The sequence below is a fragment of the Strigops habroptila genome, chromosome 5 (assembly GCF_004027225.2).
Source record: "Strigops habroptila isolate Jane chromosome 5, bStrHab1.2.pri, whole genome shotgun sequence".
In the NCBI taxonomy this organism is placed as follows: domain Eukaryota; kingdom Metazoa; phylum Chordata; class Aves; order Psittaciformes; family Psittacidae; genus Strigops; species Strigops habroptila.
The window spans coordinates 9,205,178-9,229,475 of NC_044281.2; the positions used below are offsets into that span (position 1 = coordinate 9,205,178).

At 45.5% G+C, this 24,298-nt stretch overlaps 1 protein-coding gene across 1 annotated transcript in view; it reads right to left on the reverse strand.

Annotated features, from left to right (window-relative positions):
* Positions 1–16,089, reverse strand: part of TMEFF2 (transmembrane protein with EGF like and two follistatin like domains 2) — a 127,722-nt gene extending 111,633 nt beyond the window's left edge. The window contains exons 1-4 of the mRNA XM_030488933.1: positions 15,568–16,089; positions 14,106–14,215; positions 8,083–8,212; positions 5,414–5,440 (exon numbers count right to left, since the gene is read on the reverse strand). Coding sequence (XP_030344793.1) covers positions 5,414–5,440; positions 8,083–8,212; positions 14,106–14,215; positions 15,568–15,742 — 442 coding nt within the window. The 5' untranslated portion in view covers positions 15,743–16,089. The remainder of the gene's footprint in view (positions 1–5,413; positions 5,441–8,082; positions 8,213–14,105; positions 14,216–15,567) is intronic.
* Positions 16,090–24,298: the final 8,209 nt, after the last annotated feature.

Consider the following 24,298-nt stretch of genomic DNA (forward strand, 5'->3'; position numbering starts at 1 on the left):
CATATTTGAGCATCCACAGTCAGGTCAATCATTCGAGATTTAAACATTCCCTTCAGAGGTATTTACCCAGTCGGTGCACGTTGCTTATAGTTGATTTTGTACCTTCTGATGCTGCTTTTAAATTATACCTCCCAAATTAAATTAGAGTAGAAGAAGCTTTCCTATTGCCTTATTGCAGTTGATGATAGTACATGGGGTCAGCAGATATTTTAAATTCACATGAGAGAAGCCTGTATTGCCAGTTATACCCAGACAGAATGGATTCCCTTTCTTTCAGAAGTTAAACTAGAACACTCCCAATACTTTCCTATATATTGGGAACATGTGTATATGTGTGTGTTTATCAGCATTGCATTTTATACACCGCTTCATTCAAACCAATATACACTCCAGGTTTTACTGTGTATTTTGGCTCAAGCGTTATTGCTAGGATAGCGTTTACAGCAATATTCTTTGTGTTCTGCATAGCCCTGCCCATCAATCAACCTTGTAATAAAGCAGAAAGGGAAATCAGTGGAAAAGCAGCAGAGCTGCTGAATTCAAGTTAGTCGTACAAAACCAGCATGGAGACAAGTACAAATACAATTGGGTCAAAGTAGCCACTTGCCTGTTGTTTAAAGGAAAAAAGATACACTTGCATCATGACAGTTTGCCTTAAAAAATAATTTAGACTCCAAAGTGCTAATTTTTTTCTCCCTAGTTCCTCTGAGTTAGTGTTTCAAGATGACTGCTGCTCCATACAGATTTATAGTATGTATGTGTTTACTCACACATCTTCTAAGCCAAGAGGAAAGGCAGACCAGAATTCCAAATCTATCATTAAGTCTACATGTTGGCACCTAAAAGAGCTGCAGGACTTCAATTTTTCTGGATAAGATTGAAGGGATACATTGAAAGAATGAACAAACAAACAAACAAGCCATTCTCCTCCTTAAAAGACACACACAAAACAAGAGAGGGGGGAAAGAAGATGGCTTGCAAGGTTGCTGATTACCAGGTTTGTCTAACATTTTAGTAATAACTTTAAGAGCAGTATAATCTCTGATTCTTTCTGGATTACATATGGATCTGCTAACAATCAGTGTGGTTCAAAAGACACAACACTGGTTTGGCTCTGAAAGCAGCATGTGTTATTCCCAGTTCAGCCACTGAAGTGTGATGCAACTTATAGCCTTTGCCCAATTTGTATATCCAGATGCTGCTTCGCGGATTTTATTCTCCCCCTTACTGTGAAGAAGTGCCTCACAGTATCAGGGTGCACCACACTGGAGTCCTAATCTTATAATTAGCGCCTCTAGATGCTACTGTAAAATAGATGCTGATGATGATATTGATGAATTATGACTTGTTTTTTCATCCTGCTTTTGTCTAGATCATAAAGAATTAATGTAAAAATCAAACTAGGATAAGATCTGTGTACCCAAGGGCCCCATACAATTCCCACTGAAGCCAGTAGGACTTGAATGGAAATTGAATAAGGCTCTGAAGCTGATTCAACACAGGTGCTTACACACTGCCTCGCTGGGGATCACAGAAACACCTAATGTGATAGTCACCCACAGTAAATCCATTGGACTATGAATGCAAGCCAATCAACAGAACTAAGAATACAGATAATGCAGGGAGGGGAAAGAAGTGTTCAATGTAAAAAAGGCACCAAGGAGAGATGTTCTTAGCACAGTAAGAGCTATAATGAAATACTGCATCTTGAGTTTGTCGCTGTTTGAAGGAAGCTAGGAAACGAGCAAGAATTCATTATAAAGCTGCTCAAGACCAAAACATGAATCACTGGGTGCTAAAAAAACCCAGTTGTCTAGAGAACAGCGTAGATGAAAATGAATGGAATGTCTTTAAATTACTCTCTGTATAAACGCTTTCACATTCATTCTTTCTGCCATTGATTAGTATCTTTCTGGGATATGGGTTTTTAAATAATTCCACACCATACTCCCAGCTTCTGCAATCAAAACACAGAAACGGCTCTTGATTCTGCATTTTTAGCCTTCATTTACAGGGCAAAATGTCTTCTGCAGTAAGAAACTTGAACACCTACTGTTCTTATCCATTTACTGGATATCCCCAAAAGTGCATGCTGAAGGCTCAGTAATCAAATGAGATTAAGATTCCCCCATGACTTTACAAATAAGGGGACTTTTGTACGCTACTGCTGCATAAAAAAGGATTAAATCACCTCTGGAAAGCCCTCAAGACCATTAAAGTGCTAAGAAGCTGAGACTTCTCTGATCCCAGCATCCCTGACGGGAAAGCAGAAAACCCTAAATCCTAAATAGCAAATTGAGAAGATTTCTCTGCAAACCCAGGTAGGAACATGCAGAAGGGAAGTACGGCAGGGAAAACATGGCCTCTGGCTTTATTGTTCCTTGTTCCTGCTCTGTCCAGTTTCCCGAGAAAACAAGGCTTGTGTGACCACATGGTGTGTACATCTGTCCATTGCACCAACTCCTGCCCAATAATTTCTGAACCCTTAACCAATTACAGTTCCATGAGACAAGACCTCCATTGATAAAGAAGCGGTACTGAGAGCTGAAGAGGTGTTAGTCATGGGGGAAAACACCTCGAAGCAAGAAATTTGCCATGTTCCAAGAACTGGAAAAACACAATGTTCTCTACTAGTTCACAGTTTATTTCCTATTCGATGCGTACCTTATCAGACCTAAGAAATCCAACCATAAGATGCAATTCTGCTGAAGAGGTGTTTCCCTTGTCTCACAGCTTGCAGAGTGATATACAACACTAAGGGAACCCATAAGAATAACATGGAGGGGCTTCAGCAAGAATCAATGGCCTTTTGGACCTACAGGTGCTGAAAGGCAGAGATTCCTGCTGCTGAGGACAGTCCTCAGCAATTGAGACTGAAGGATCAGCCCTTACAGATGCCTTCAAGAAGAAGTTCAGCCACTCTTTGTCTTTTTAACCAGAGCCTCCTAATCCATGTACAGGATGCATTGCTCAGCCTGCTCATTGCCCACCGTGGTCCCTAAGGGCTGCAAGGAACCTCTCACAGACAGACCATAACAGTCACACAAACCTTAACCTTGCCAGAAAGTCTTGCCAGCTCTGAAAAACACAACACAACAGAAATAGATGTACCATAGAGCACACAGGAATGCCAAAGTGTTGTGCTACCCTTGCACTCTGATGGCAACAAGAAATGGGGCAAATCAGCAAAAGAATGGCTGTTCCTAAGGACTCCCAGTGTCCGATATATCTCATGTCCCTCACTGCAGACATATCTAGCACCTCTGATACCTACAGCATCCATCACAACCCCATTCTGCTGATTCAGGCAGAAGTATGGCCAGCTGGGAGAGTCCTCATGGCTGTAGCTTCACAAAAAATGATGCTGCATTGGTTAGCAGTCTGTTAACTAAGACTGGAGAAGCCTAAGAAAAGAAAACTTACATAAAACCAGCAAACACACACAAGATCGCCCAAGACCTCAGGCTTCGCATAAAAAAAACATCCCACTCATGATTGTTGGAGTGGATTTTACAAGACTTACTCTGATGACATCCAAAATTTATTACAGCTTTTACAACAAGACTGTGTCTAGTAAAGAGTGATGTAGTGACAGCATTTACTTCACTGGATTTAGCTTCTTAGGGCACATAAATACACTTTTGTACTTTAGGAAGAGCCATAGCTGCCTACTAAATCTTGAATAATACAAGGCAGCTTTGTAGACCTTTAAACACATGCATCAACTTGGTTCTGTTTCCTTCACAAATCTGTTTCCTCACTATCTGCCCAGTCAGTCCCCAAGCTCCTGTCATGCTCACCTTTTGTCAACTGTAGCTTTTAAAATGAAACTGTTTGGAAATCACACTTTTAAATTCCTATACTTTTATCTAAAAGGAATGGAATTCATTAATTTTAGAAAGTGGCCAAGTTTGTTTTCTCACCTCCCCAGTTATAAATCAAACTGGAAATCTTATCCTTTTTCCTTGGTACACACATGATGAATTTTGCACAACTTCATTTGAAAACTGATTTATTGACCATATGTGTGAAAGGCATATCATAAATATAAATTAAATTGTAGATTTCTATTAAGCAGTGAATGAGAAACTTCTTTGGTGTAACAGTTAATAAAAACAATTTGAAAAGACATTAGAGTAAAATGCTGGACAAAACTTCTGAAAACTAATAGCAACATTTTAGGTTGTGATTTTGGGGGAGAGCCATATCTGAAGCACATTTTAGTGTCCTGATTTCCAGAAAGCAGCCTGAGTTCAATATAAGAAAGTTATGTCCTTTGCAACTGCCTCATGCTCATGTTGTTGACCACTTCACACGTAAAAATAATACTTTACCCACACATTGCACTCTCTAATATACCGGTTACCAAAACTACACAAGGATTAGGTGATATTTTGCCAAATAATGGGACTGTATTTGAAAAACCTGAATCCAGCCACGACCAGTCATAAAATTGGATAAGAGCCCAGACCTGCTGTCTGTGTCTTATGTCGAAAGCTGGCTCAGCTCCTGGTGGCTGCCCCAGCCAGAGGAGTCCAGCAGCATGTCAGCCTGATGCTGATCTTGCCCTTCGCCTGACATGGGGCTCCTAGACCTTACTAAGGAGGCTTGCACAGAAATAAGGCTAACTCTTAAGGACAACCTTCCATAGCCACACAAACTAGCCCTGGTCTTGCCAGCCCCCAGAGAAGCCTGAACCCACTGGCCCCACCATGCAAGCATCTCCCAAAAGTCACATTCCCTGCCCCAAGGCAGGGCACTACAATAGCTATACTTCCATGAAAGATCAGTCACAAACCCTAGGACCAGTGTTAAACAAGCAAATCCATAGATGACTGCACCTAAGAAATAAAGACAATCCCAACTCAAATGCAAGTTTGCCTAAATTCTACAGTACCCCCCGCATGCAGTAAAGGGTTTGGACTATTTCCACGTTCATTTTTGCTACTGCTGTTCTTATAAAAACACATTGTTCCTTCCCTGTGACATGTCCTCATATCTTTGAAAGAATGCTCTCCGTTACCACAAAATATTTGGCTTGAATCCTCCAGTGAGGAGGAGCCAAAGGTTTGGCTCATGTTATAAAAACAAAAGAAATATTACTCTAAACATAAACCAAATAAGTGCAGCCATAACAGTAGATGGAGATAGAGCTCCTAGCACAACCTATGAATAATTCCAAGTCCTATTATAAGCAACACAGCTTTCTGAATTTCCCTGGAAAACAGCGTGTCATTATTAGGTTCCAGCTTGACTAAAATGCAAACCATCACTTTATTTCAGTGAAAAAGCTAAGCAAGAGACAGTATGCAGTGTAACAACTAAAGTGCAATGCACAGCCATATAAAATCTGAAATTGTGAAAGACAATGTGTGTACACATAAGCACAGAGATATTAAAAGAGGGCTCTCACCTCCATCCCCAGATCCTGAGCCGGCATCTGAAAGAAGAACAGAAAGAAATTCATATTCACATGCTACACTATGTCCTGTAAGCATGCAAAGCAAGACTGTTTGGTATAACTGTATTACAGTGTTCCCTACGTTTGATGTCATGCCTGGGTAAATTAGAGAGATCTAATCTGAACATAGTTCACTCAAGCCGTCTTTCTCATGTCTCAACTCTTTTTCTTTAAAGTTTCTATATCAGACTAAAATAAGATAAGCCCTGGAGTGCTGCAACATCCTCATAAGCCTCTGCCTCATTTTGTTGTACCAAGACTGACAAATCTTTGTTTCCAAGAGTTGTGCAAAGTTACCTGACTTGGCCACTACTAAGCCCTCACCAAAGAGAATTTTTAAACCCATTTGTTTGAGGTCAGACCAATTGGAAATTAATGTCATTATCTTTACAAAACAGTGACATCTCATCAGATCTAGTTGGAATAAACCACTGAAATTATTATTAAAGTCTTTAGATAAATGATTAAAATGCCATTTTTTTCTCGAGGTTGTTGCTGAGTTTCAAAATTAAGTGCTTTATTTTTACCCCTGCTCGATGGTTTGTTGGCTGGAATGACGAAAGCCGCAGATTTAGAAAGTGCAACATCACAAAATTGCCAATCCTAGAGCTTCATTACGAAATTTTCTAAGCAAGGCAAAGCACAGAGTGCACACACATGTAGGGTTACCAAAAATAAATCATAAGAGGAGTTTCTCTTGCGGGGGAAGGAGGGAGGTTGTCATCCCATCCTCCCCCTTAGTGAAGGGGTTACCCATTTATCAGCATCAAGATTAACAGAAAGGGTTTGGAAAGGGTGCCTTGAGATCAATTACTCTATGAGCTGTTAGATCTAGTTTACTGACAGCAAGGTCTGGTGGATCTGAACTGGCTTGTACATGCCATCACTGCTCAAAGTCAAAAAAAAGGAAACTCCTTATTTAAATAAACTTGTCACAAGAATAGCTTAAAGTGGTAGATTTACACAGCAACATTGCATAGGACAGGTGAAAAAGGGGGCTGAGAAAGAGAATAGAAAGTGACGGTGTTTTCCCAGTGACCATCTCCCACATTTTCCTGATCTTCTGTCCTGATTCTCCTTCCCAAATGAGCTACTAAAGAAAGAGGAGAGGTGTCTTCATGGCTCTGGGAAGCACTGCTTTTCCAGGTGTGCCAGGTCTCCCCACCACAGAGAAAGGAATGAGCACCTGCTATCACCTACAATGAATTACCATATTCCCTGGCTCTTTGGAGGAAAAGGACCCCATGTCTCTCCTCATGCCCCTACCCTTCAACACCCAGACCCCTGGCAGTGATGGCCAGGAGGGCTGCTCGCTGCCAGACTTCCCAGCAGCCCAGGTCTCTGTTTCTGAAATCCACTATGTGTTTCAGAGAGAATGCTTCCGACATGGCCATTGCCAGCAGGCAAGCAAGGTTAAGAAAAGATGTTAAATTATCCCTTTAATCAAAAAGTTTGAACCAAAAAAGACCAATTGCTGTGCTGAGAGAATTCACTATGTTGAACAAATCCTACGCTACAATAAGTTCTGTCAGCCTGAGCTCTGTTTAATACCAATTTATAGACAAGAAAAATCAAAATGCAGCATGTGTTTTTTTCCTCTTGAAAATTGTCAGGTAACAGCTTCAGAGAAGAACAACATTTCCAGGGAAAGAAGTTGATTTTCTCTCAAGTGTATGAAACACAAAATTATGGCACTGCAAAAAGTTTGTCTAATGCACTTTTTATTGCCTCCTCCATTCTCAGCCAGGAAAAAATTCTGCTTTAACTTTAAAGAACTCTCTCAAGAACAAAGACTTACTCCTCCTGCTCTTTTCAAGTTAACTTCACTGCCCACCTCTAACAGATACCAAGTACAAAAGAAAAACATCAAGAACCCCTGCACATAAGCAACTCAGTTTTCCTGACTGAGTTTGCTCATTCACCTTTCTAGCTGTTTCATAAAAGCAGAGATACAAATACCTCACAATGCTCAGAGTTAAGAAAAGATGTCTCAAATGCCAGTTTTCATACACACTCTTTAATGAATTCTTCCAACAAGTCCAGGAAAAAACTCCAACTGTTGCACAGACTTGTTCATTTAATTTAATTCGTTAAATGTGTTTTGGGCAAATCTTCAGCTGGTATAGACTGGTAGGGCTCATGATAACCAGTGGTCTGTTGAATGATACCATCTGGGATTCTGGCCCTACATGCGTAAGAAAAGACCTAAGAAACTAGATTGCAGGCAATAATGCTCCAGTTCTACCTCCCCAGATTATGGAGAGGTTTGTGGTAATCCAGATGCCCATTTATCAGACATCTGCTCGTTTAATCTGCTTCCAGTTACTTGTCGTAACAGCTCAGGAGTGCACGCAGCACACAGAATGATCAGGAGCACAAGATACGTATTAAGAAAAAACAACTTCTGTGCTGCACTCTTCAAAACAGTGTCAGTATCATAGACAGTGAGCATATACTAACTTAAATGGGAAGGATGGCAGAAACTTCTCATGCCTACAACAGTAAAGAATTAACCTGTAATGAATTCAAAGCAGGGAACCAAATGGCTTTGGCCACCCACAGGTTATTTTACTCAGGGGCATGGCAAGGTCAGTAGGCAGCCTGGACCGCATTATACATACCAGTCGCACATGATCCTTCAGACACCAGGAGTATTTCGCTCTGCTGCTTGCAGGCAGCCTGTTTCAAGTAGCATTCGTTCTGGTAGGTGTCGCCGTTGGAGCCACACACGGGCACATAGTCATTGTTACACTGATGGGAACGGACAGAAAGCAGCAGTGTTAGTGACACAAGCCAGGTGGCATGCCATCCATTTAGCTACCCCTCTGCCCCCTTCCAGTATTAAAACCTTGGAAAAACAACAAAGAGGGAAACGCTGACCCTCCTCTTCACCTTTACAGCTACTTAGGAAGAGGGAGGGGGGATTTTTAAAAAGACAAAAGAAGAGCATAAACCAGACTCGAACACGTTAGGGGAAAGATAATCTGAATGGCAAAGTGTTCAGTAATTGCCACCCTGAGAGGTCTCTCCCTGCAGAACGAGGTGGGGGCATTCCCCTGGGAAGCAGCATGGGCAAGGCACACAGCTCCTCGCATCTGCAATAGCAGCTCACGTGTTTCCATTGGATGGCTACAGACAAACTGTAATGAACAGGCTCGCTTTTCCCCTCCTCCCGCACAGACACACTCTCGCTGCTACAGAGACAGCAGCTTGCATACACAGAACTGTGTCCGCCTGTGCGTGTATAACTATTTAAGTACTTGGCTATAATTAGAACTGATTGGACAGAGGGAAATTATCCGAGACACCCATGATCAAAACCCATCCTTCTTTCTGCAGGGACATTTCTGTTTCCTGTAACTGGGATGCTCCACGAAGGTCCAAGCTCTCCCCGCGGCGGCCAGCAAGCAGGAGTGGCAGCATTGCAGCGAGCCCAGACAGAAGTTACTCACACCACACACCCCTCCTTCAGCTCAAACTCCTGCCCAACTCTGCAAACCACCTGTGCTTTGTTCCCTCCACTACCAGCAGACAGCTTTGCCCTCTCTTGTTCATTTTAATAAAAATAATTCCGTTTTACATTGAAAATTTGGCAACCTACCGGGTGCAGTTATCATAAGATAATCACACTCTGAGGCTTAGAAATACTTGGATGTACCCTGTACATGGTAATTATGCCAGGGATATGATTATCTCATGATTACCACACTCCTGGTATGCCTCATTGTTTAATTATAACAAATGGGATGAACACAATTATTATTTACAAATGCTCACCTCTGCTTAAATCCAAATAAAAATTAAAAAGAAATCATACTTTGTCTTTAGCCGTATTATGCCTCAAAGTGTCTGAGGTGTGTTCATCAGACACAACGTAAAATGCAGAACGGAAGTTCCAGGGATAACATCAAATAGGCTTCAAAGTGAATGACTACCGAAGTGATTAACACAAACAATTGCATAGATTGCATTAATTGCAGGCCTCCACACACAGCAGCTGCCAAGAAATTATTCATAGTTGGTCAGAGTGACATTTTGATTGGGCCAAATCAAATGACATTTTCCTTATGCATTGTATTTTCTTCAATCTTCCCAAGCTGCTGCCCACCCCCAGCACTCTCTTGCCTTAGAACAAGAACCAGCAGCCACAACAGTAGAAATATGCTCCTAACGAAGGGCTCCTCCATGCAGAGATTTTAAACAGTTGACTAAAAAGTGTTTCTATGCTATTTTCACCATTATGTCCCAAATCTGAGCAGAAAAAAACAACTCCATCCAGAAACTCAACAGCTATTGCTGGAGGCTGATCTGGAATACTTAACCAGGACAATCAACACAATCATGCAGATTTTTTAAAGCATGAAGGATCAAATTGTGTTTGCTTTAGATATACTATCCGCTTGTCACCCATGGGACTTTTTGCCAGAGCAATCTGTGCAGAATTTGGCCCGAAGAATCTCAACAGGCTCTGTTACATGCAGAAACAATGTTGGATCCTGTTCTGAAGAAACACAGTGTCAAACTCTCTGCTGGTTTTGCCCAGAGCAAGAGACGATCTTTTACGCTGACTAAGCAGCAAATCTGAAAGGCCAGGCGGCCCTACATTAACAGCATACAGCATCACAAGTGAGATGCTGATCCACAGAAATGAGTAACAGAGCTGCTATGAGATAGGCAGGAACTTATTCCAAAGATTGGCAATTTTAAATGCATTTTGAGAGACACCAGGGCCCCAGGCAGGAATAACTCTCCTCATAGAAGTTTCCCCATCTCTCCTGTGGCTCCCACCACATTCAAGCTTGGCTTCGGCCAGTGGAGGCAGAGGGTACTTCCATGATGCGTACAAGTGATGCAGCCTTTTCCTCCTCAAACTATGCTGGTCAAAGCTGTATTTCTTCACCTGTTGCCCACTCTTCCCACCACTGCTGCCTCTGGACAACTAGTTCTGGGATGGAAAAGGCAGGAGTCACAAGAAATAAAAGTAGTGAGATCTTCCAGGTGGATCCTGCCTTGGCTTTGAGCTGGGATGGCTCTGAAAGCCACCAGAAAACTGTAGTGGAATTTACCCAGGAAAGAAAACAAGACCACGGATGAGAAGGTTGTGATGTTTGCCACCAGGATTATTCCTAACCCACTAGAACTAGACTCTTGTACTTGACCATGCTGAATCTGATACTCACAGCTCTTCCCCACCATAAAATATGTCTTGTTAGCACTGGAGAATATTAGACATTGACTGTCAGTTTCCTCAGTCTACTGACACATTTTTGGCATTGGTTTAGGGCTCAATAGCCCAAGCCCTAGAAGTGGGAATGCTTCTCCATGCCACAAGGGCTGATCAAGGAAATCCATGTCAAAACTCCCACTAAACCCAGCAGCATAGTGCCATACTGCCCACTTCTGTCTCTTTACATGCACATTTTAAAAATACAGATGTACAGCAGGGAAATGGATGTATCCAATTCAGGCAAGTATCAGTTAAAGGCTGCCTCCCTCAGCACTAGCAGCCTTGAATGCCCACTATCACACCAAGGGACAGAGCAGCTTTGTAAGCATTGGGGTCTGCACCGGGAACTGAAAGCATAAGGTTTGCTTTCTTAAGAAAACGGTAACTTGTTTAACTTCTCTTCCTGGTAACACTGTTAAAAGTGTCCTACTCTCTTGAATTAACTACTCCCAAATGCCACCTACATCTTGAATGAAGTAACATGAAAATATATTCTGGAAATATATAATATAAAGCTGTAAGTTGGCAAGCTGATGTTCCAGCTCCACAAACACTGAAGCATGTGAGGGATTCAACATAAGTGAAAACAGGACTCCTCCTTCACATAAAAGCCAGTGAATGTCCACAGTTCTGGTGACTAAAGGGAAAAGATACGTGAGTGATGGAAATATACTGATGTATTTTTGGGTATGTTCATGAAATCTAAGAGGGAAGAGAATCCGGGCTGCCAGACCTATGGCTTTGGGCAGACCAGGGTACAAACCCTAGAAGACATATCTCCAACCACGTGCCTGCTGGCACAGCTCTGCACCTTCTGGTGGACCCATTGAGTTTGCCCTGTGCAGGGAGGGAAGGAGTCCAGGTTTCTCCCTTGCTCAGCCCTACTGCTGGAGCCAGTACTAGCCCCATGTCTTCCCTCTCTGATGGCACCAAGGTCTGGGCTTGCCCTGAGCAGGGGATGGGTCTGAATTTACAAATCAGAGCGGGACATGGTATTTTCCAACTCAATACATGTCTCACTGTAAGAAGTCAGTGAATGAGCTATCATTTTGCAGTAGACTACAACAAGAGAGACAACCAATATGAATCCCTTTCTCACTACATTCCTGCTGGCTCTCCAGGGATGGAAGTCTAACTCAGATGTTCCAGAGCAGTCTGATCATATTCACCTTTTCAAATAAAAATAAATTCATTTTAACTCCACTTCAACAGACATGGTGCATCTGTGATTCTAGTTTGAAAAAACCCAAACTGAGATTGCAGCAGCCCTGCTCCTCACTCCTGCCTCCCCCAGCCCCTCAAGACACAGGCTAGCCAGCCCAGGACTTTTCAACAGTACGGAGGCAAAATTAGCTTTCCGTCCTTGTCTATTCTCTCAAGCTGCAGCTAAAGCCCCTGGCAAATTGTGGGGAAAACATAAAAAGTAATTATAGTGATGAGGAGTCTGCTATTGATTTGCTCACTATCACCCCAGAGAGCTGCAACCAAAATGGGGGACCTGAATTCTGATGGGGGAACCCCTTACTCATGACATAAATTACCTGGCTGGCTCTGCCTTACTTGGCCAGCCTCAGACACCCCACCAGAAATTAATTTTCTACTCTGGTGGCGTATCTTTTTGGCTTGTCACATTGTCCACTGATGTTATAAGAGAAGCTAACATCCCCCCAAGCTCTGCCTGTATCAAAGCGGATGCATTTGATTACAGAAGCCCCCGGCACTGCACCACCCTTCGCAGCACTGGCACAGGATCAGCCACAGGTAATTTGCCCTCCAAGGTCACAGTCAGCCCTGCGGCTCCACGGAGGGCTCAAATCAAGACAAAGAGCTCTGAGAGTTTACAGGGCCTGATCTAAACGCCACTGAAACCAAGGATTACTGCTGATTTCAACCCATTTATTAGTGATCAGGCCCACAACTGCCCAACTCATTCTTTTAATACCCTCAATCACCAAGGACCAGCATCCTGCCTTGGGAAAACAGTGGTCCCAATGCTTTCTTCCCTGCTGATAGCAACATATGAGTTTGCTCCTTCTAGGTTATGAGTTCATTGCTTTATGCCAAAGTTGGCAAAGCCAAACTGGGACCGAAGACAAGACCCAAACACTCTCTGTGGCTGCCCTAAGTTCCCAGTGCTCATGGCACATCTGCTCTTGCTCACCACCAGGCAGTGGGACAAGTCACAGATATTTCACTTCATTACAGATTTTTCTTAGAAAGAGAAAACAAGACTAACTCTTAAATCACTGCATGTGCTGAGCCAAAGCAAATGCTTAAAACAGCATTCTCACATTGAATTTTTGATTACATGTAAACTAGAAATGGAATTAAAAAACCCACAGTCAATATGAATTCTCTCCCAACGTGGGAAACACAAAGCACTTCAGCAAACAACTGTCTTGTTCTTATTATAGAAAATTCCTTCTTTGTTTTAAATGAAAGAATTTATCACTTGGGTTTTTTTGTCCAAAGACATGTTTGGCTCTCGAAATATAAACAATACTTGTCATGCTTCGAAGTGAATAGTCTATCAAAGCACAGTAATAACTTAATCATTATAGATGTGCACAATCTTGAACTGTGCACTATCTGGCCTGCTCTACTGTAAACACTCAAATCAGCATTACAAGTTCCACAACTTTACAAATCCACATGAAAATGCAAGAAACCACAGGGGCATAAACGTACATACAACACGTGCTGGTACATGCTTAAACTCCTTTAATTTGTTCAGGTTTTATTCAGGTCATTATGTAAAGCACAGCTGTTTTGTGAGTTGGCTAAAACATATTAAATGGAATCCTTCATAATGAAATCGTCTGACTTCGAGAATGCCTGAGATTTAGATGTAGCTGCAAGAGGAAGAGAGAAGGAATAGAAGGAAAAAAACCCTCCTACCCAGTAATAGCCCCCCTAAAACTATATAAAACCTAAAGGAAGTTCATGATTTTGGAACAGAGGGATTGCTCCTTAATCTGATCAGCTAGGCAGATAAACAGGCAGGAGCATTCTCACTATGCAGCCCTTCCTGAAAATATTGCATAAGCACATTACAGATCCATTTCTTTAACTAGATCAGAACTCCGAATACAATAAGCCATGATCTGTATCAGAAATGAATTTAGAAAGGACTCTAAATCCTTGTTAAAAGGGCAGAGATGAAAAATCAGAAATGCACAACCTGAAACCGCAGACCCGGAGGGACATTTAAAGCCACAGCATCTGCATTTTCCCAGAGAAACTTATGTCTTCTTGACACCAGTTGGTTCTCCTGCCAGCTTTTATACACGCTGCCAGGTTTTCCCTCTAACTTCTCTGCACGTAGAGAAATAAATTGCCAAGTGATAGGTTATAAAGGGAGATCCTTGATTTGTATTCTCATTAATGAATTAGAGAACGAAATATCAATCTTCTTACCTTGAACTGACAGACACAAGTCACACTGTCTCCAATCCTTAAACACTCCCCATCAAATTTACAGGTATTGGTGTCGCAGAGAAAGAGATCATTTTCTCTGTCATCGTAACCTCAAATGTAAAGAGGGAAAAAAAAATAGATGTCAGCTTTGGTCTAGCAAGGGGAACAATACCGGATGATTGCTTTTTAATGCACACAACACAATAACCTTGTTGATGAAATGATAGAGTCCAGATTTTCTTTTGTCCTTCCCCGTCTGTCCCCAGTTTTCCACTTTTTCTCTTGTTTCTCCCTCACTCTTTCTCCTAGTCCTTACTCCTCACTACCTCACACACTTTCTTTTCTCTTTCACAGACTCTATTTCCTCAAAAGCCATCCGGTAATTATGCTATTTCATGGCTCTGGGTTGGAAATATCGTCAACGTATCCCCATCCAGTCACAAATCTGTTGGACAAAAGTCCAAATTGGAATTTCTCCAGCCCATGATGCAACAAAGCCCCCAGTAATAAAGACAAACAGGCTGTGTGTTTTCCGTGATGGTCTGCCTGATCCCAATGAAGACTGATCACCTCTAAGTTAACAGGGAGAAGTGCCAGATTCCCCACGAGCCGCTGAGTGAATCGAGCTCTCTGCCTTCATTTTCTCCAGGAAAAACCAACAGATCTGACTGAAGATTCAGTTCACGAATACAAGCATGAATTTCAGATTTCGCTAGCTGACTTCCCACTTCAACAGCGTGCAGCAAGGTATTAAACAAAACAGCTATATCAGACTCCAAACCCATTAAGATCTAAATCCATTGATTTTTTTAGAAAACATCTGAGCATTCTTAACCATCTCGCTACATGTTTAAAGTGAAGAGCTTACAGTGGAAATCCCCCCCCGACCTCACACGTTATGTGCGATGCACGCATTACCCCAGATAACGCTCTTTCCCTCAGAAGGCTATTACAGCCTCATGTCAGAATTACTTTACGTATCGGAGAAGGGCCGGCTGCTGACCTACATAGGAAACTCATTATAAAAGGTCAGCCAGACTTTAAGGAACAGGCACAGGGTTCCCAGTGTCGCGGCGTCCCTACCCCGATTTGCTCTCAATTTGGTACGCACGGCAACAGCCGTCCGCAGGATGCGCGCACACGGCCCGTCTCCCCGCACCCCCGCTCCGCAGTCACACACGGAGTTGCCCGGTTTAAGCGCGGAGTTGCGCTCCGGCGGACCCGGGAAGCCGCGGCGCTGCGCACCGGCGGAGGGCGCGGCTGCCGCGCCCCGACCCGCGGAGCAGGTGGCAGCGGGATACCCGGGGGCTGCGGGGAGCCCCGGAGCCCGGCACTTTCTGCCTTCTCCATTCTCATGTATTCAGCGGGACGCGGCATCGCCCTCTGAAGTTGCCTCCCCTGGGCTCGCCCGCGCAACTTTGAGCGCCCGGCGGGGCCGGACGCGGGATGCTCCGGTGCTTACCGGAGCAGTTCCAGCCGGTGGGCGTCTGGCAGTCGCTTAAGGAGGTAGGGAAGGCCGCCAGCTTGTCGGGGCGGGCGAGGACGAGCAGCACGGCGGGCAGCAGCAGCCAGCAGCAGCAGTCGCAGAGCGTCCAGCCGCCGCACTGCCGGGGCGGGGAAGGCTCCCAGGGCACCATGACTTCCTAACTCAACTCTCCGGCTGCGGTGGCGTGCCCCCCGGGCGGCGCGGCGGGCGGCAGGGACGGGCGGCGGGGCCGCTGGGCATCCCGGGGCCCCGGCCGGCGGCGGCAGCGGGTCAGCGAGCGGCGGCTGAATGCGGACGCGACGCTGGTGCGAGCGGCGGAGCCCGGCGGGGCGGCGCGGGGGTGCGGGCGGCGGCGGGGCGGGGAGCGGCTGCCATAGGGGCCGGGCGGCGGGGAGCGGGGGGAGGGCGCGGAGGGGCCGCCGCCGCGCAGCAGCAGCCGCCGCCGCCTGCCCCGCTCTGCCGCCCGCATCCCTCTGCGCGGGGGAAGCAGCAGGTCCCGGCCCGCCGCGTCACGTGCCGCCGCCGCGCCGCCCCCATTGGCCGAGCGGGATGCGGGGCCCGGCGGGCGGGGCTGATGCGCCCCGCAGCAGAGCCCGGGGCCGGGCCGGGCCGCGCCGCCGCCGGGCGGGGCAGGAGAGACGGGACCGGGGAAGGAGAGATGGGGGCGCCTAAGCCCGCCACCCCCAGGCCCGGGGCGACCCCCGCGCCGCGCCGCTGGTTGCGGGGCTGCAGGCATCCCCGACGGGGCGGGGGCCGGGGAGCGCCGCGCCGCTGCCCTCTCCTTCCTCCCTGCGTACCCATACGTGGGCGCGCATCGCCCTCCGGCCGGCGCGGAGCCGCAGGTGGCTGCAGGCTCAACTGGGAGCGCAGGCAGGCGCATACATGACCTCCCATCCCCATCGCACCACACACCCGGGCGCCGCTGAAGTTGCCTGGCCTCACACCCCGCTGCCGGTGTTCAATCACGCGCGGATGCGACGTTAGGGAAATAAAACACTGTCACTACTGCGGGGTTTGGAGTGGGCACACGGCCGGCAAGGTGATGAGGGGAAGAAACGAGCACAGCAGTGAAAGCAGGGAGGAGAAAGACAGGGAGATCCTGCCCAGCTTCGGCAGGCAGCGGCCAAGGGCTTGTCGGGCTGCGGCACTATCCCCGCGACGGAGCCGGAGGAAAAATGCACCATCACGGCAGCACGGAGGGCTGCTCTGCCCCCAACGCCCAGCGCACGCTCGGAGAGCGCGGGAGCCCCGCAGCAGCCGCCCTCCGCCTCCAGCCGGCGCTTTGCCACGGGGCTGCGGGAGCCGCCTCTCCCCGCTGCGCCCTCCGCCGCGAATCCTCCCTCCTCCCCTCCTCCTCTACGCGGCTTTAGTTTTAGGGGGCGGCGGCCCGGCCGGCGGGGACTCCCCCACCCTCCCGGGGCGGCGGGACATGACAGCGGTGTCCCCACACCCCCTCCCGGCCGGTGCTCGCCCCAGCCCCTTCCTCAGCCCCGCCGCAATGGTTGGGGCTGCTCAGCCTCGTCCCCGCGGCCGCTCGCCGCCGGACAAACACCGGCCAGGTAAACGGGACCTGCTCATCACCCGTCCGGCACTTAACGCGCGGCAGTGCCGGCGGCGGGATAGAGCAGCTGTCGCGGCAAGGGCGCGTTAGACCATAAAATAAGAAAGAAAACCGGATCAATTGGTCCAGACAGCAGCAGGGAAGCGCTGTCCAGCCACGGCCGCTCCCTGCCCGCGAATGCGGCCGTCCCGCACTCGGGCCGGCGGCGGAGTAGCCGGGCCCGTCCCGTCTCCGCCGGGCAGGACCGCGGGGCTCGGGGGGGGCACCCGGCCTCTCATCTGCGCCGCCACCTCCCGCTGCGGGCGCAGCTCGGGACCCCCGCGGGCTCCGGGCGGGCAGGGGCGAGCCCTGAGGGTGGCCGGGATGGGCGCGGCTTCCCCGCGGGCCTGGAGCCCCCGGGGATGCCGGTGAGGAGGCCCTGCTGGGTATTTGCTTCTCCCGCAAGTATGACCTCCTTTTCGACCCCCAAGTTAGAGATTCAGGAGTCGCTCTTTAAAAATACTGCCTGACACAGTTGATGCAACCACGCTTTGAGGGGACTACACAAAACCATACAGCAGTACTACTGCTTAGCGTCCCTTCATATGAAGGTCCCTTCATACTCGGAAGGCAAAGAATATTTTATGCTCATATAATTCCTATCTAGCTTCTCCATAACCTGTAGGACAGATTTCTGCTGCCTCCTTTCTGTCCCAGGCATCTAGTCCTGCTCCCTGCTCTGCTCCCCTGCTGCTAACTGTATTGACCTGATCTACCCACCTGTAGTCCAGAAGCCTTCACTACAATTAAAGGTTATCAATTTGTACATTCCAATATGTGCTAAGGCTCTGATGAAGATCCGTGAAAATCCCTGTGCCTACTGTTTCCTATTGACTAATCAAGCCCTAAGCAGCACCTAGCAGAAAGGAAATACTAATTTTTACTGCCTGCTAGTGGTTGCACTAAATCTCATCCTTCATCTTCCACGGGCTAACAGAGCATCTGCCAGCTGAGCACCTGGTACCAGATCAACTTTTTTTCCCTTTGCTTTAGCTCTTTATTCACTTTTTCGTGCCATTACATTATTCCGTTTACCATCACATTCTTTCTATTTATTTCCTCTCTCTCCTCTTCCTTTCTGTTTAAAACTTGTTTCCTCTTTCTCATATTCATTATTTGTTGCTTGCTGAAACTCAGTTCTTTGCTTGGCTGATCACTAAGGTGCTTAAAAATAAAAAAACATTGTGACTGCCCAGGAACCACGGTCACACAGCCTCACCAGGGACATGACCTGCTCTCTCTTCCTTTCTTCTTGCTTCCCCCTTGTTTCTTCTTCACACTTCCCTGGTTCCTCTATGTGGTCTCACTACTCTGTTTTCCCCTGGTTGCAATTAACATTGCCCACAGTTTCTATTCTCATTCTGTTTTAGTTCTTTGCCTCCACCCTCCTTCCTTCTTCCACCCCAAACCCCTTTTATCTCCACATAGCTACAGATCATAAAGGCACCACTGGTCTCCTTATTTTTAGCCCACTTTAACCAGATCACACAGGGAATGAAACTGTTAGGCCAATCTTCCCTAGTCTCACAGCCAGACCCTCTCTGATCCATCTCTCCTGTCACTATAACTCACGCTCCAGATGATACCACAAGTGTATCCGGCATTCACAGAGTATCATTAAATACAGCAGGAGAAGCCTGGCTATGGCCCATGTTCTCCCCAGAGTGCCATATAACACCACAGCAACCGACTTGCAGGCACACGGTTCTGTCTTACATTTACCCTGCTTTATTTTCAGCCACTTAGACAACAGGCATTGCCTGGGGAGACAAAGGAGCCCCTCTATTTTTATACTTGTTTTCTGACTTTGGAATAGGGAAGCTCCACCAGAGGTCCTGTAATTGTCACAACATGGTGCTTGAACTGTGAACTTGAAACTGTCTGAAGGGCAATCCGCTTAAGGCACAGTATTATGGTTTTTGCTGTGACTAGCAGTGGTACTTACTTTAAAAAGATTTTCCTTGTTGATATGAAAACTTCACTTATAAAAACATTTTTATGATGAAAATACATCTGTCTGTTCCAAAAGGGACAGCCAGACCCACAAGCCCCATTTCTCCATTACTCTCCCTAGCAATTTCTTTTGAATTATAGAGACTGAGATATAATCATTTTTTCATGTAGTTCTTCGCTCCAAAGCATGCATTCTTCTGCCCTATTAATGCGACACTGCACACACAATCTCTTGGTAACACGTTATTCCCATATACTTCAACACTTAGGCTAATTGACACCTGCATTCTTTTACTCTCTAATGTTCCCATCCCGTCCTACCGCTACGCAAAATCTACTTCTTGTAAGCCATGGAACGGGTTCACTGCCATACAGGCAGCATTATGCTAGTGTGATGTACTAATTGTGATCAGCATCTCCTCAGCAAGATACTGAGGTCATGACATATGTGCCTCAGCTCCCCATTCTCCATGCCCAAACCAAGTACCACAGAGAGTTCCTTGTGGTTATACGTTTGGCTCCAGTGCCAGATAAACAGCAAAAGCAATCAGAATCCTTCTTGGAAGGCTTCTTCTATTACATGATGAGGGGAGACTACATCTCAAGTGTTAAACCTACTACTTGTGGAGCTTTTCTGAGGCCTGCGTAGTTTTGAGATGTTTATGCTTCAAGAAACAGACCGATGAGAGGCCTCAAGGGCAGCTGATCCATGTGATCATGCCACACGTACCAGTGCTTGGAGGAGATGAGATGCCAGATGAAAAGCAGCCGGTTGAGATGTTTCAGGTGTTCTGAAGATCTCAAAGCGAGGGCAGGATCTGCCCTGGCTGTGCATCGCACTTCTCTGCTTGGACTGGGCAGCAGTAGCTGGCAGCTGAGGCCTGGGGCCAGACTGCACCTGATCCCAGTCCCACGTAGCCACATCTATGAGTAATGCCTTCTGTTGCTGTGCTTGGCTGGGAGATGGTGTACTAGCGATGAATTATACAACCTCAGTTATTCACACTTGTGTTATATCTTGGCTGGGCTGCTCCTGGAAGCCTGCAGTTTCCAAAAAGTTTCCTTGGAACTTGGGAGAAGCCAAATGGTACAGATGGGTGTAGCAAAACCTTCTCAGCGATAGAATCTATGGGTACACAACACCCGTTCTCTTTCTGCTCTGCCTACCCAAAGACTAAGTTTGTGGATCCTTCTCCTTAAAGCACTTTATGGCCTGTGTTAATGTTTCTAAAGGCCTTAGGAAGGTGACCATGATCAAGAATACCGATGAAGAAAAAGCTTCTTTCAGTCAAACTAATATTTATCAACAACGTTTTCCTCAAGTCAGCACTAAAAGTACCAGATAAGTACTGGTTCCAGAACAAAGGTGAGAACAAATCCCACCATATGTAAAAGGGACATCTGAGTCAGCCTCTTCACCACTAACACCATGTTGAAATATGTTTATAAAACACACATGTACAGAATCAATAAAAAATCCACTTTGCACAATTTGTGAGAGAATGAGAGCCACACCATCTGCGTGAGCTACTGTGTAATATACCACCACCACTGTTAGTCCCTATTAAAGTCCTAGCCAGAGCTAAAAATTGTCGGGGGCACCTATTTTCAATGGCAATTCCTCTTGACAAAAGAGTGGGTCTGATTCCAAAGACTCCATCAGAAAAGGCTTGGGAGCCCAGTTGCCAGTTAGAAGACCCAACACAGGAGGAAACGATGTTGCCTATTCCCTGCAGTTTACAATGCACAATCTGTATGGACTTGCTGTGTACGAAGCCACAGTTTCTCCCCACCATGGAAGAACAATGCTTATTTCAGGTCCGTGTATTTTCAGGCCTGTTTTGACCAGAAGTTGGCAGACTTAGCCTACACACATGTTCCTGTCAGAAGTTTGTGAATCTCAAGCAGATTTTATGATCATTTATTTTTCATGTGCATAGGAAAAGTACACATGGCTTCACTCGAACACACAGGCAGCAGGGTACTCTTTGCCTACACGCAATTTTACAGATTTTATACAGCTTTCAGCTAAGTTACATCTCTCAATGCAAAGTATACCACTCTTGGATATCACATGGATTTTTAATGCTCCGAGGGATCCTTTGGGTCTATAAACAACAAGTAGATAACATTCATCTACATACTGTCAGACTTTTTTTTCCCTTACTTGTGAGAGAAATATGGCTCTTATTTGTCACTTGAACTAGTGTGTAATCCAAGTACAATTCATGGACAGTTATGAGAAAAATGTGCTAGATTTTTCATTGTAATTAACTGCTTCAGAGCAAGACTTCTCATGTATAAAAATGAAAAAGGTCTCAGCTTTTCCTGAAAGACAACTTGCCTTTCAGCAATGTGTCTCACACTTTGAGTTTTGACTGAAACATTCCACTACTTTGGTGACCTGTTATGCCAAAAAAGCTGTCTTGTGTTACGCTTTACTTTCAACTGAATGTGCCGGCACATGCCAAGAAACAGAACAAAGTATTGCAATATATACTGGAACGCTATTTTGTGCTGCTCCACACATGAAATTGATGTCAGAAAAAATTGCACAAAGGGCATGGAAAATGCGAATAAATACTGTGATCCTTTTACCTTCAGTTTTAAATAGAAGGATTGAAATACATGGATCCTAAAGATTTATGCATCTGTTTATAGTCCATTCTGGAGTTTTAACATTTCATGCAGCTTGTAGGAGGGAGTGTATTATTTATATAAAGTCATGGTTATTCAGCAGTGTTTATTCCTGAAGAGCAACAAAACATCTTTGAGGGAGAAGAGATTCGTAACTCTGGTTTATTGCCAGGGTTAGCCAACTTAACAGTCTTATTTCATGACTGAATTACAAAGAGCTTTGCTCTTACAAGCACCTTTGTAGCACTGGATATTCTGCTATCAGCAGTAGAAATCACCTCCATCTCCCAGGACAGACAGCACTACAATGGATTAAGTGGCTTGACAGCTCTTCAAAGAGTCAGATACAAAGAGGTGGTGGTTGGGGGGACCTTTACCATTGTGGAGATACTTGAGCTTTATTTTTACAGCTCTCTTCCCAGCACTGTACTGAATGGAGATACAGAACTGGGGCCTGCAAGGAGAAAACCCATGGCATCTATTCACTGATATAATTTCTGTGTGACATCAGTTTCTTTACCATACAAACTATTTCTTCTGCCTGATGCAGTGTAACATCCACCTCATTTTCCTTCTCTATTCTTGGGCTCTTTCACTTAGAGTTCTTTTTAAGACAAAGAGCATGAAAGTGTTTTAATATGAAAGAGTAAGTGCAGCCTTTGCATATCATTGGTCTTTCTAGCTACTTTGCCTCATTGGAATTGTAGTGGTTGCTTTTTTTCCCAGCAGGCAATAGAACCGTTCCAATGAAAACGAAAACCAGCCTGGAGATGAAAACCAGCATGTCCAAATGGCATTTCTCAGGCAACTTTTAGGTTCATGTTTTATGAACATTTTGCAGAAATTCCATTCAGCTCAGCCCAACTGACTACATTAGTACGCTTCTACCCAGATACGATTCCTGCAAACCACAAAGGGGAATTAATAGTCTAACTGAACAAATCCCAACTAGTCTGACGTACCCATTGCTGTCTCCACACAGCAATGCTGTCAACAAAAACACCTGAACTGTGTTCATCTATAGCAGAGAGAGGGCTCAACCACAGACAGAGATAGTACTGCTCAACATACAGATGTATGAGCCATTTCTGCTTTTCAGTTGACCCTTGAGGACAGGTAGATAGCACTGCTCAGCTGTTTAACAGATGCAGTGAAGGAGGAGTGCTGGTTCTTGTGAGAGAGGCAGGACTGCTGATGGCCCATGGGTGACAGTACAAACTGTGGTGAAGTACCTCATATGGATCCTCTGACATGTAGCTAAGAGTAGGAGACCAGAGTGAGGTTACAGTGGTGTTTTCCTTGGACTCTCACAGGCAATTGGAGATTGGGACTGCTCAGGGACAGCCTGTGTGGTTAACAGATCCTGACAGATTTTCTTTCCATGAATTTCCCATGAACCACACAAACATATGGTAGTCAGGAGGACCTGTGGTCATGAGCTTCATGTACTGTGTGAGAAGATAACTTTCTTGAACTTGGCACCTGCTAACATCATTTGATACTTCTAGTTCATGCATTATGAAACAATAAACAATCATTTCGTATTCAGCACCTTGTGCCAGCCCAAGTCTGTAAGCCCTGCTCCATGTCTCCTGATATATTGCTAAATCATTCTAATAGATAACAGCCTGTCCATGCTTTCCTTTTGCATATGGATGGAGATCTAGCATCAGTGTCCCTACTTATGAGAAGCATCAATGTCTGACCTTTGTGTGCACTGCCAGTGTGAGCGTCCTTGCTGCAGTAACCAAGCACGTGGTGTGGGTACCAGAGCGTGTGGAGTTACCTGTCACACACAAGGCTTTTGGGAACAAAGGACACTTGTACGCCCCAGACGAATATCAAGGTATCACAGATTCATAGAATGGTTTGGGTTGGATGGACCTTGAAGACCATCTAGCTCCAACCCCCCTGCCATGGACAGAGATACTTTCCACTAGATCATGTTGGTCAAAATCCCATCTAACCTGGAATCCAGACTTCAGTTCAGCTACTCTGTCATGGTATCACACGTAAGTGACTATGCCAGAGTAGTGGTCTGGTCCTGTACACTAAGCAGTGAAAGGCTGACAGGCAGCCTTCATCTGGCTTGTCTCAGGTCAAAGAACCAAGGGTCACAGGAATGTTTCTGATTGTTCTTGGGAATGGGACATGAATTAAAATTAAGTATAACAGAAGTGCTAAGACTGTTGAAAGATTTGCATAAGAAGGATTCTCACAAGGATCAGAAGTCAATATCCTTAGCAATTTCTTCCACACGCAGACACACACACACACAAACACACACGTGCATTATGAAATCAGATTCCATACCTGGAAGGGAGAGGCCCAGAAGAGCTATAGTTCTAAAAAACAGATCATTTAGCATTTTCTGTCTAAGGATCTGAAAGGGATGTTTTGTCAATACTGACATTGTACACAACAGACTACCAACAGCTAGCACAAAGGTGATGTTCTGAGGAAAACTAATATTGTTTCCATTTAATGTATAGCACCAATGCTTCTCCAGGTATAGTA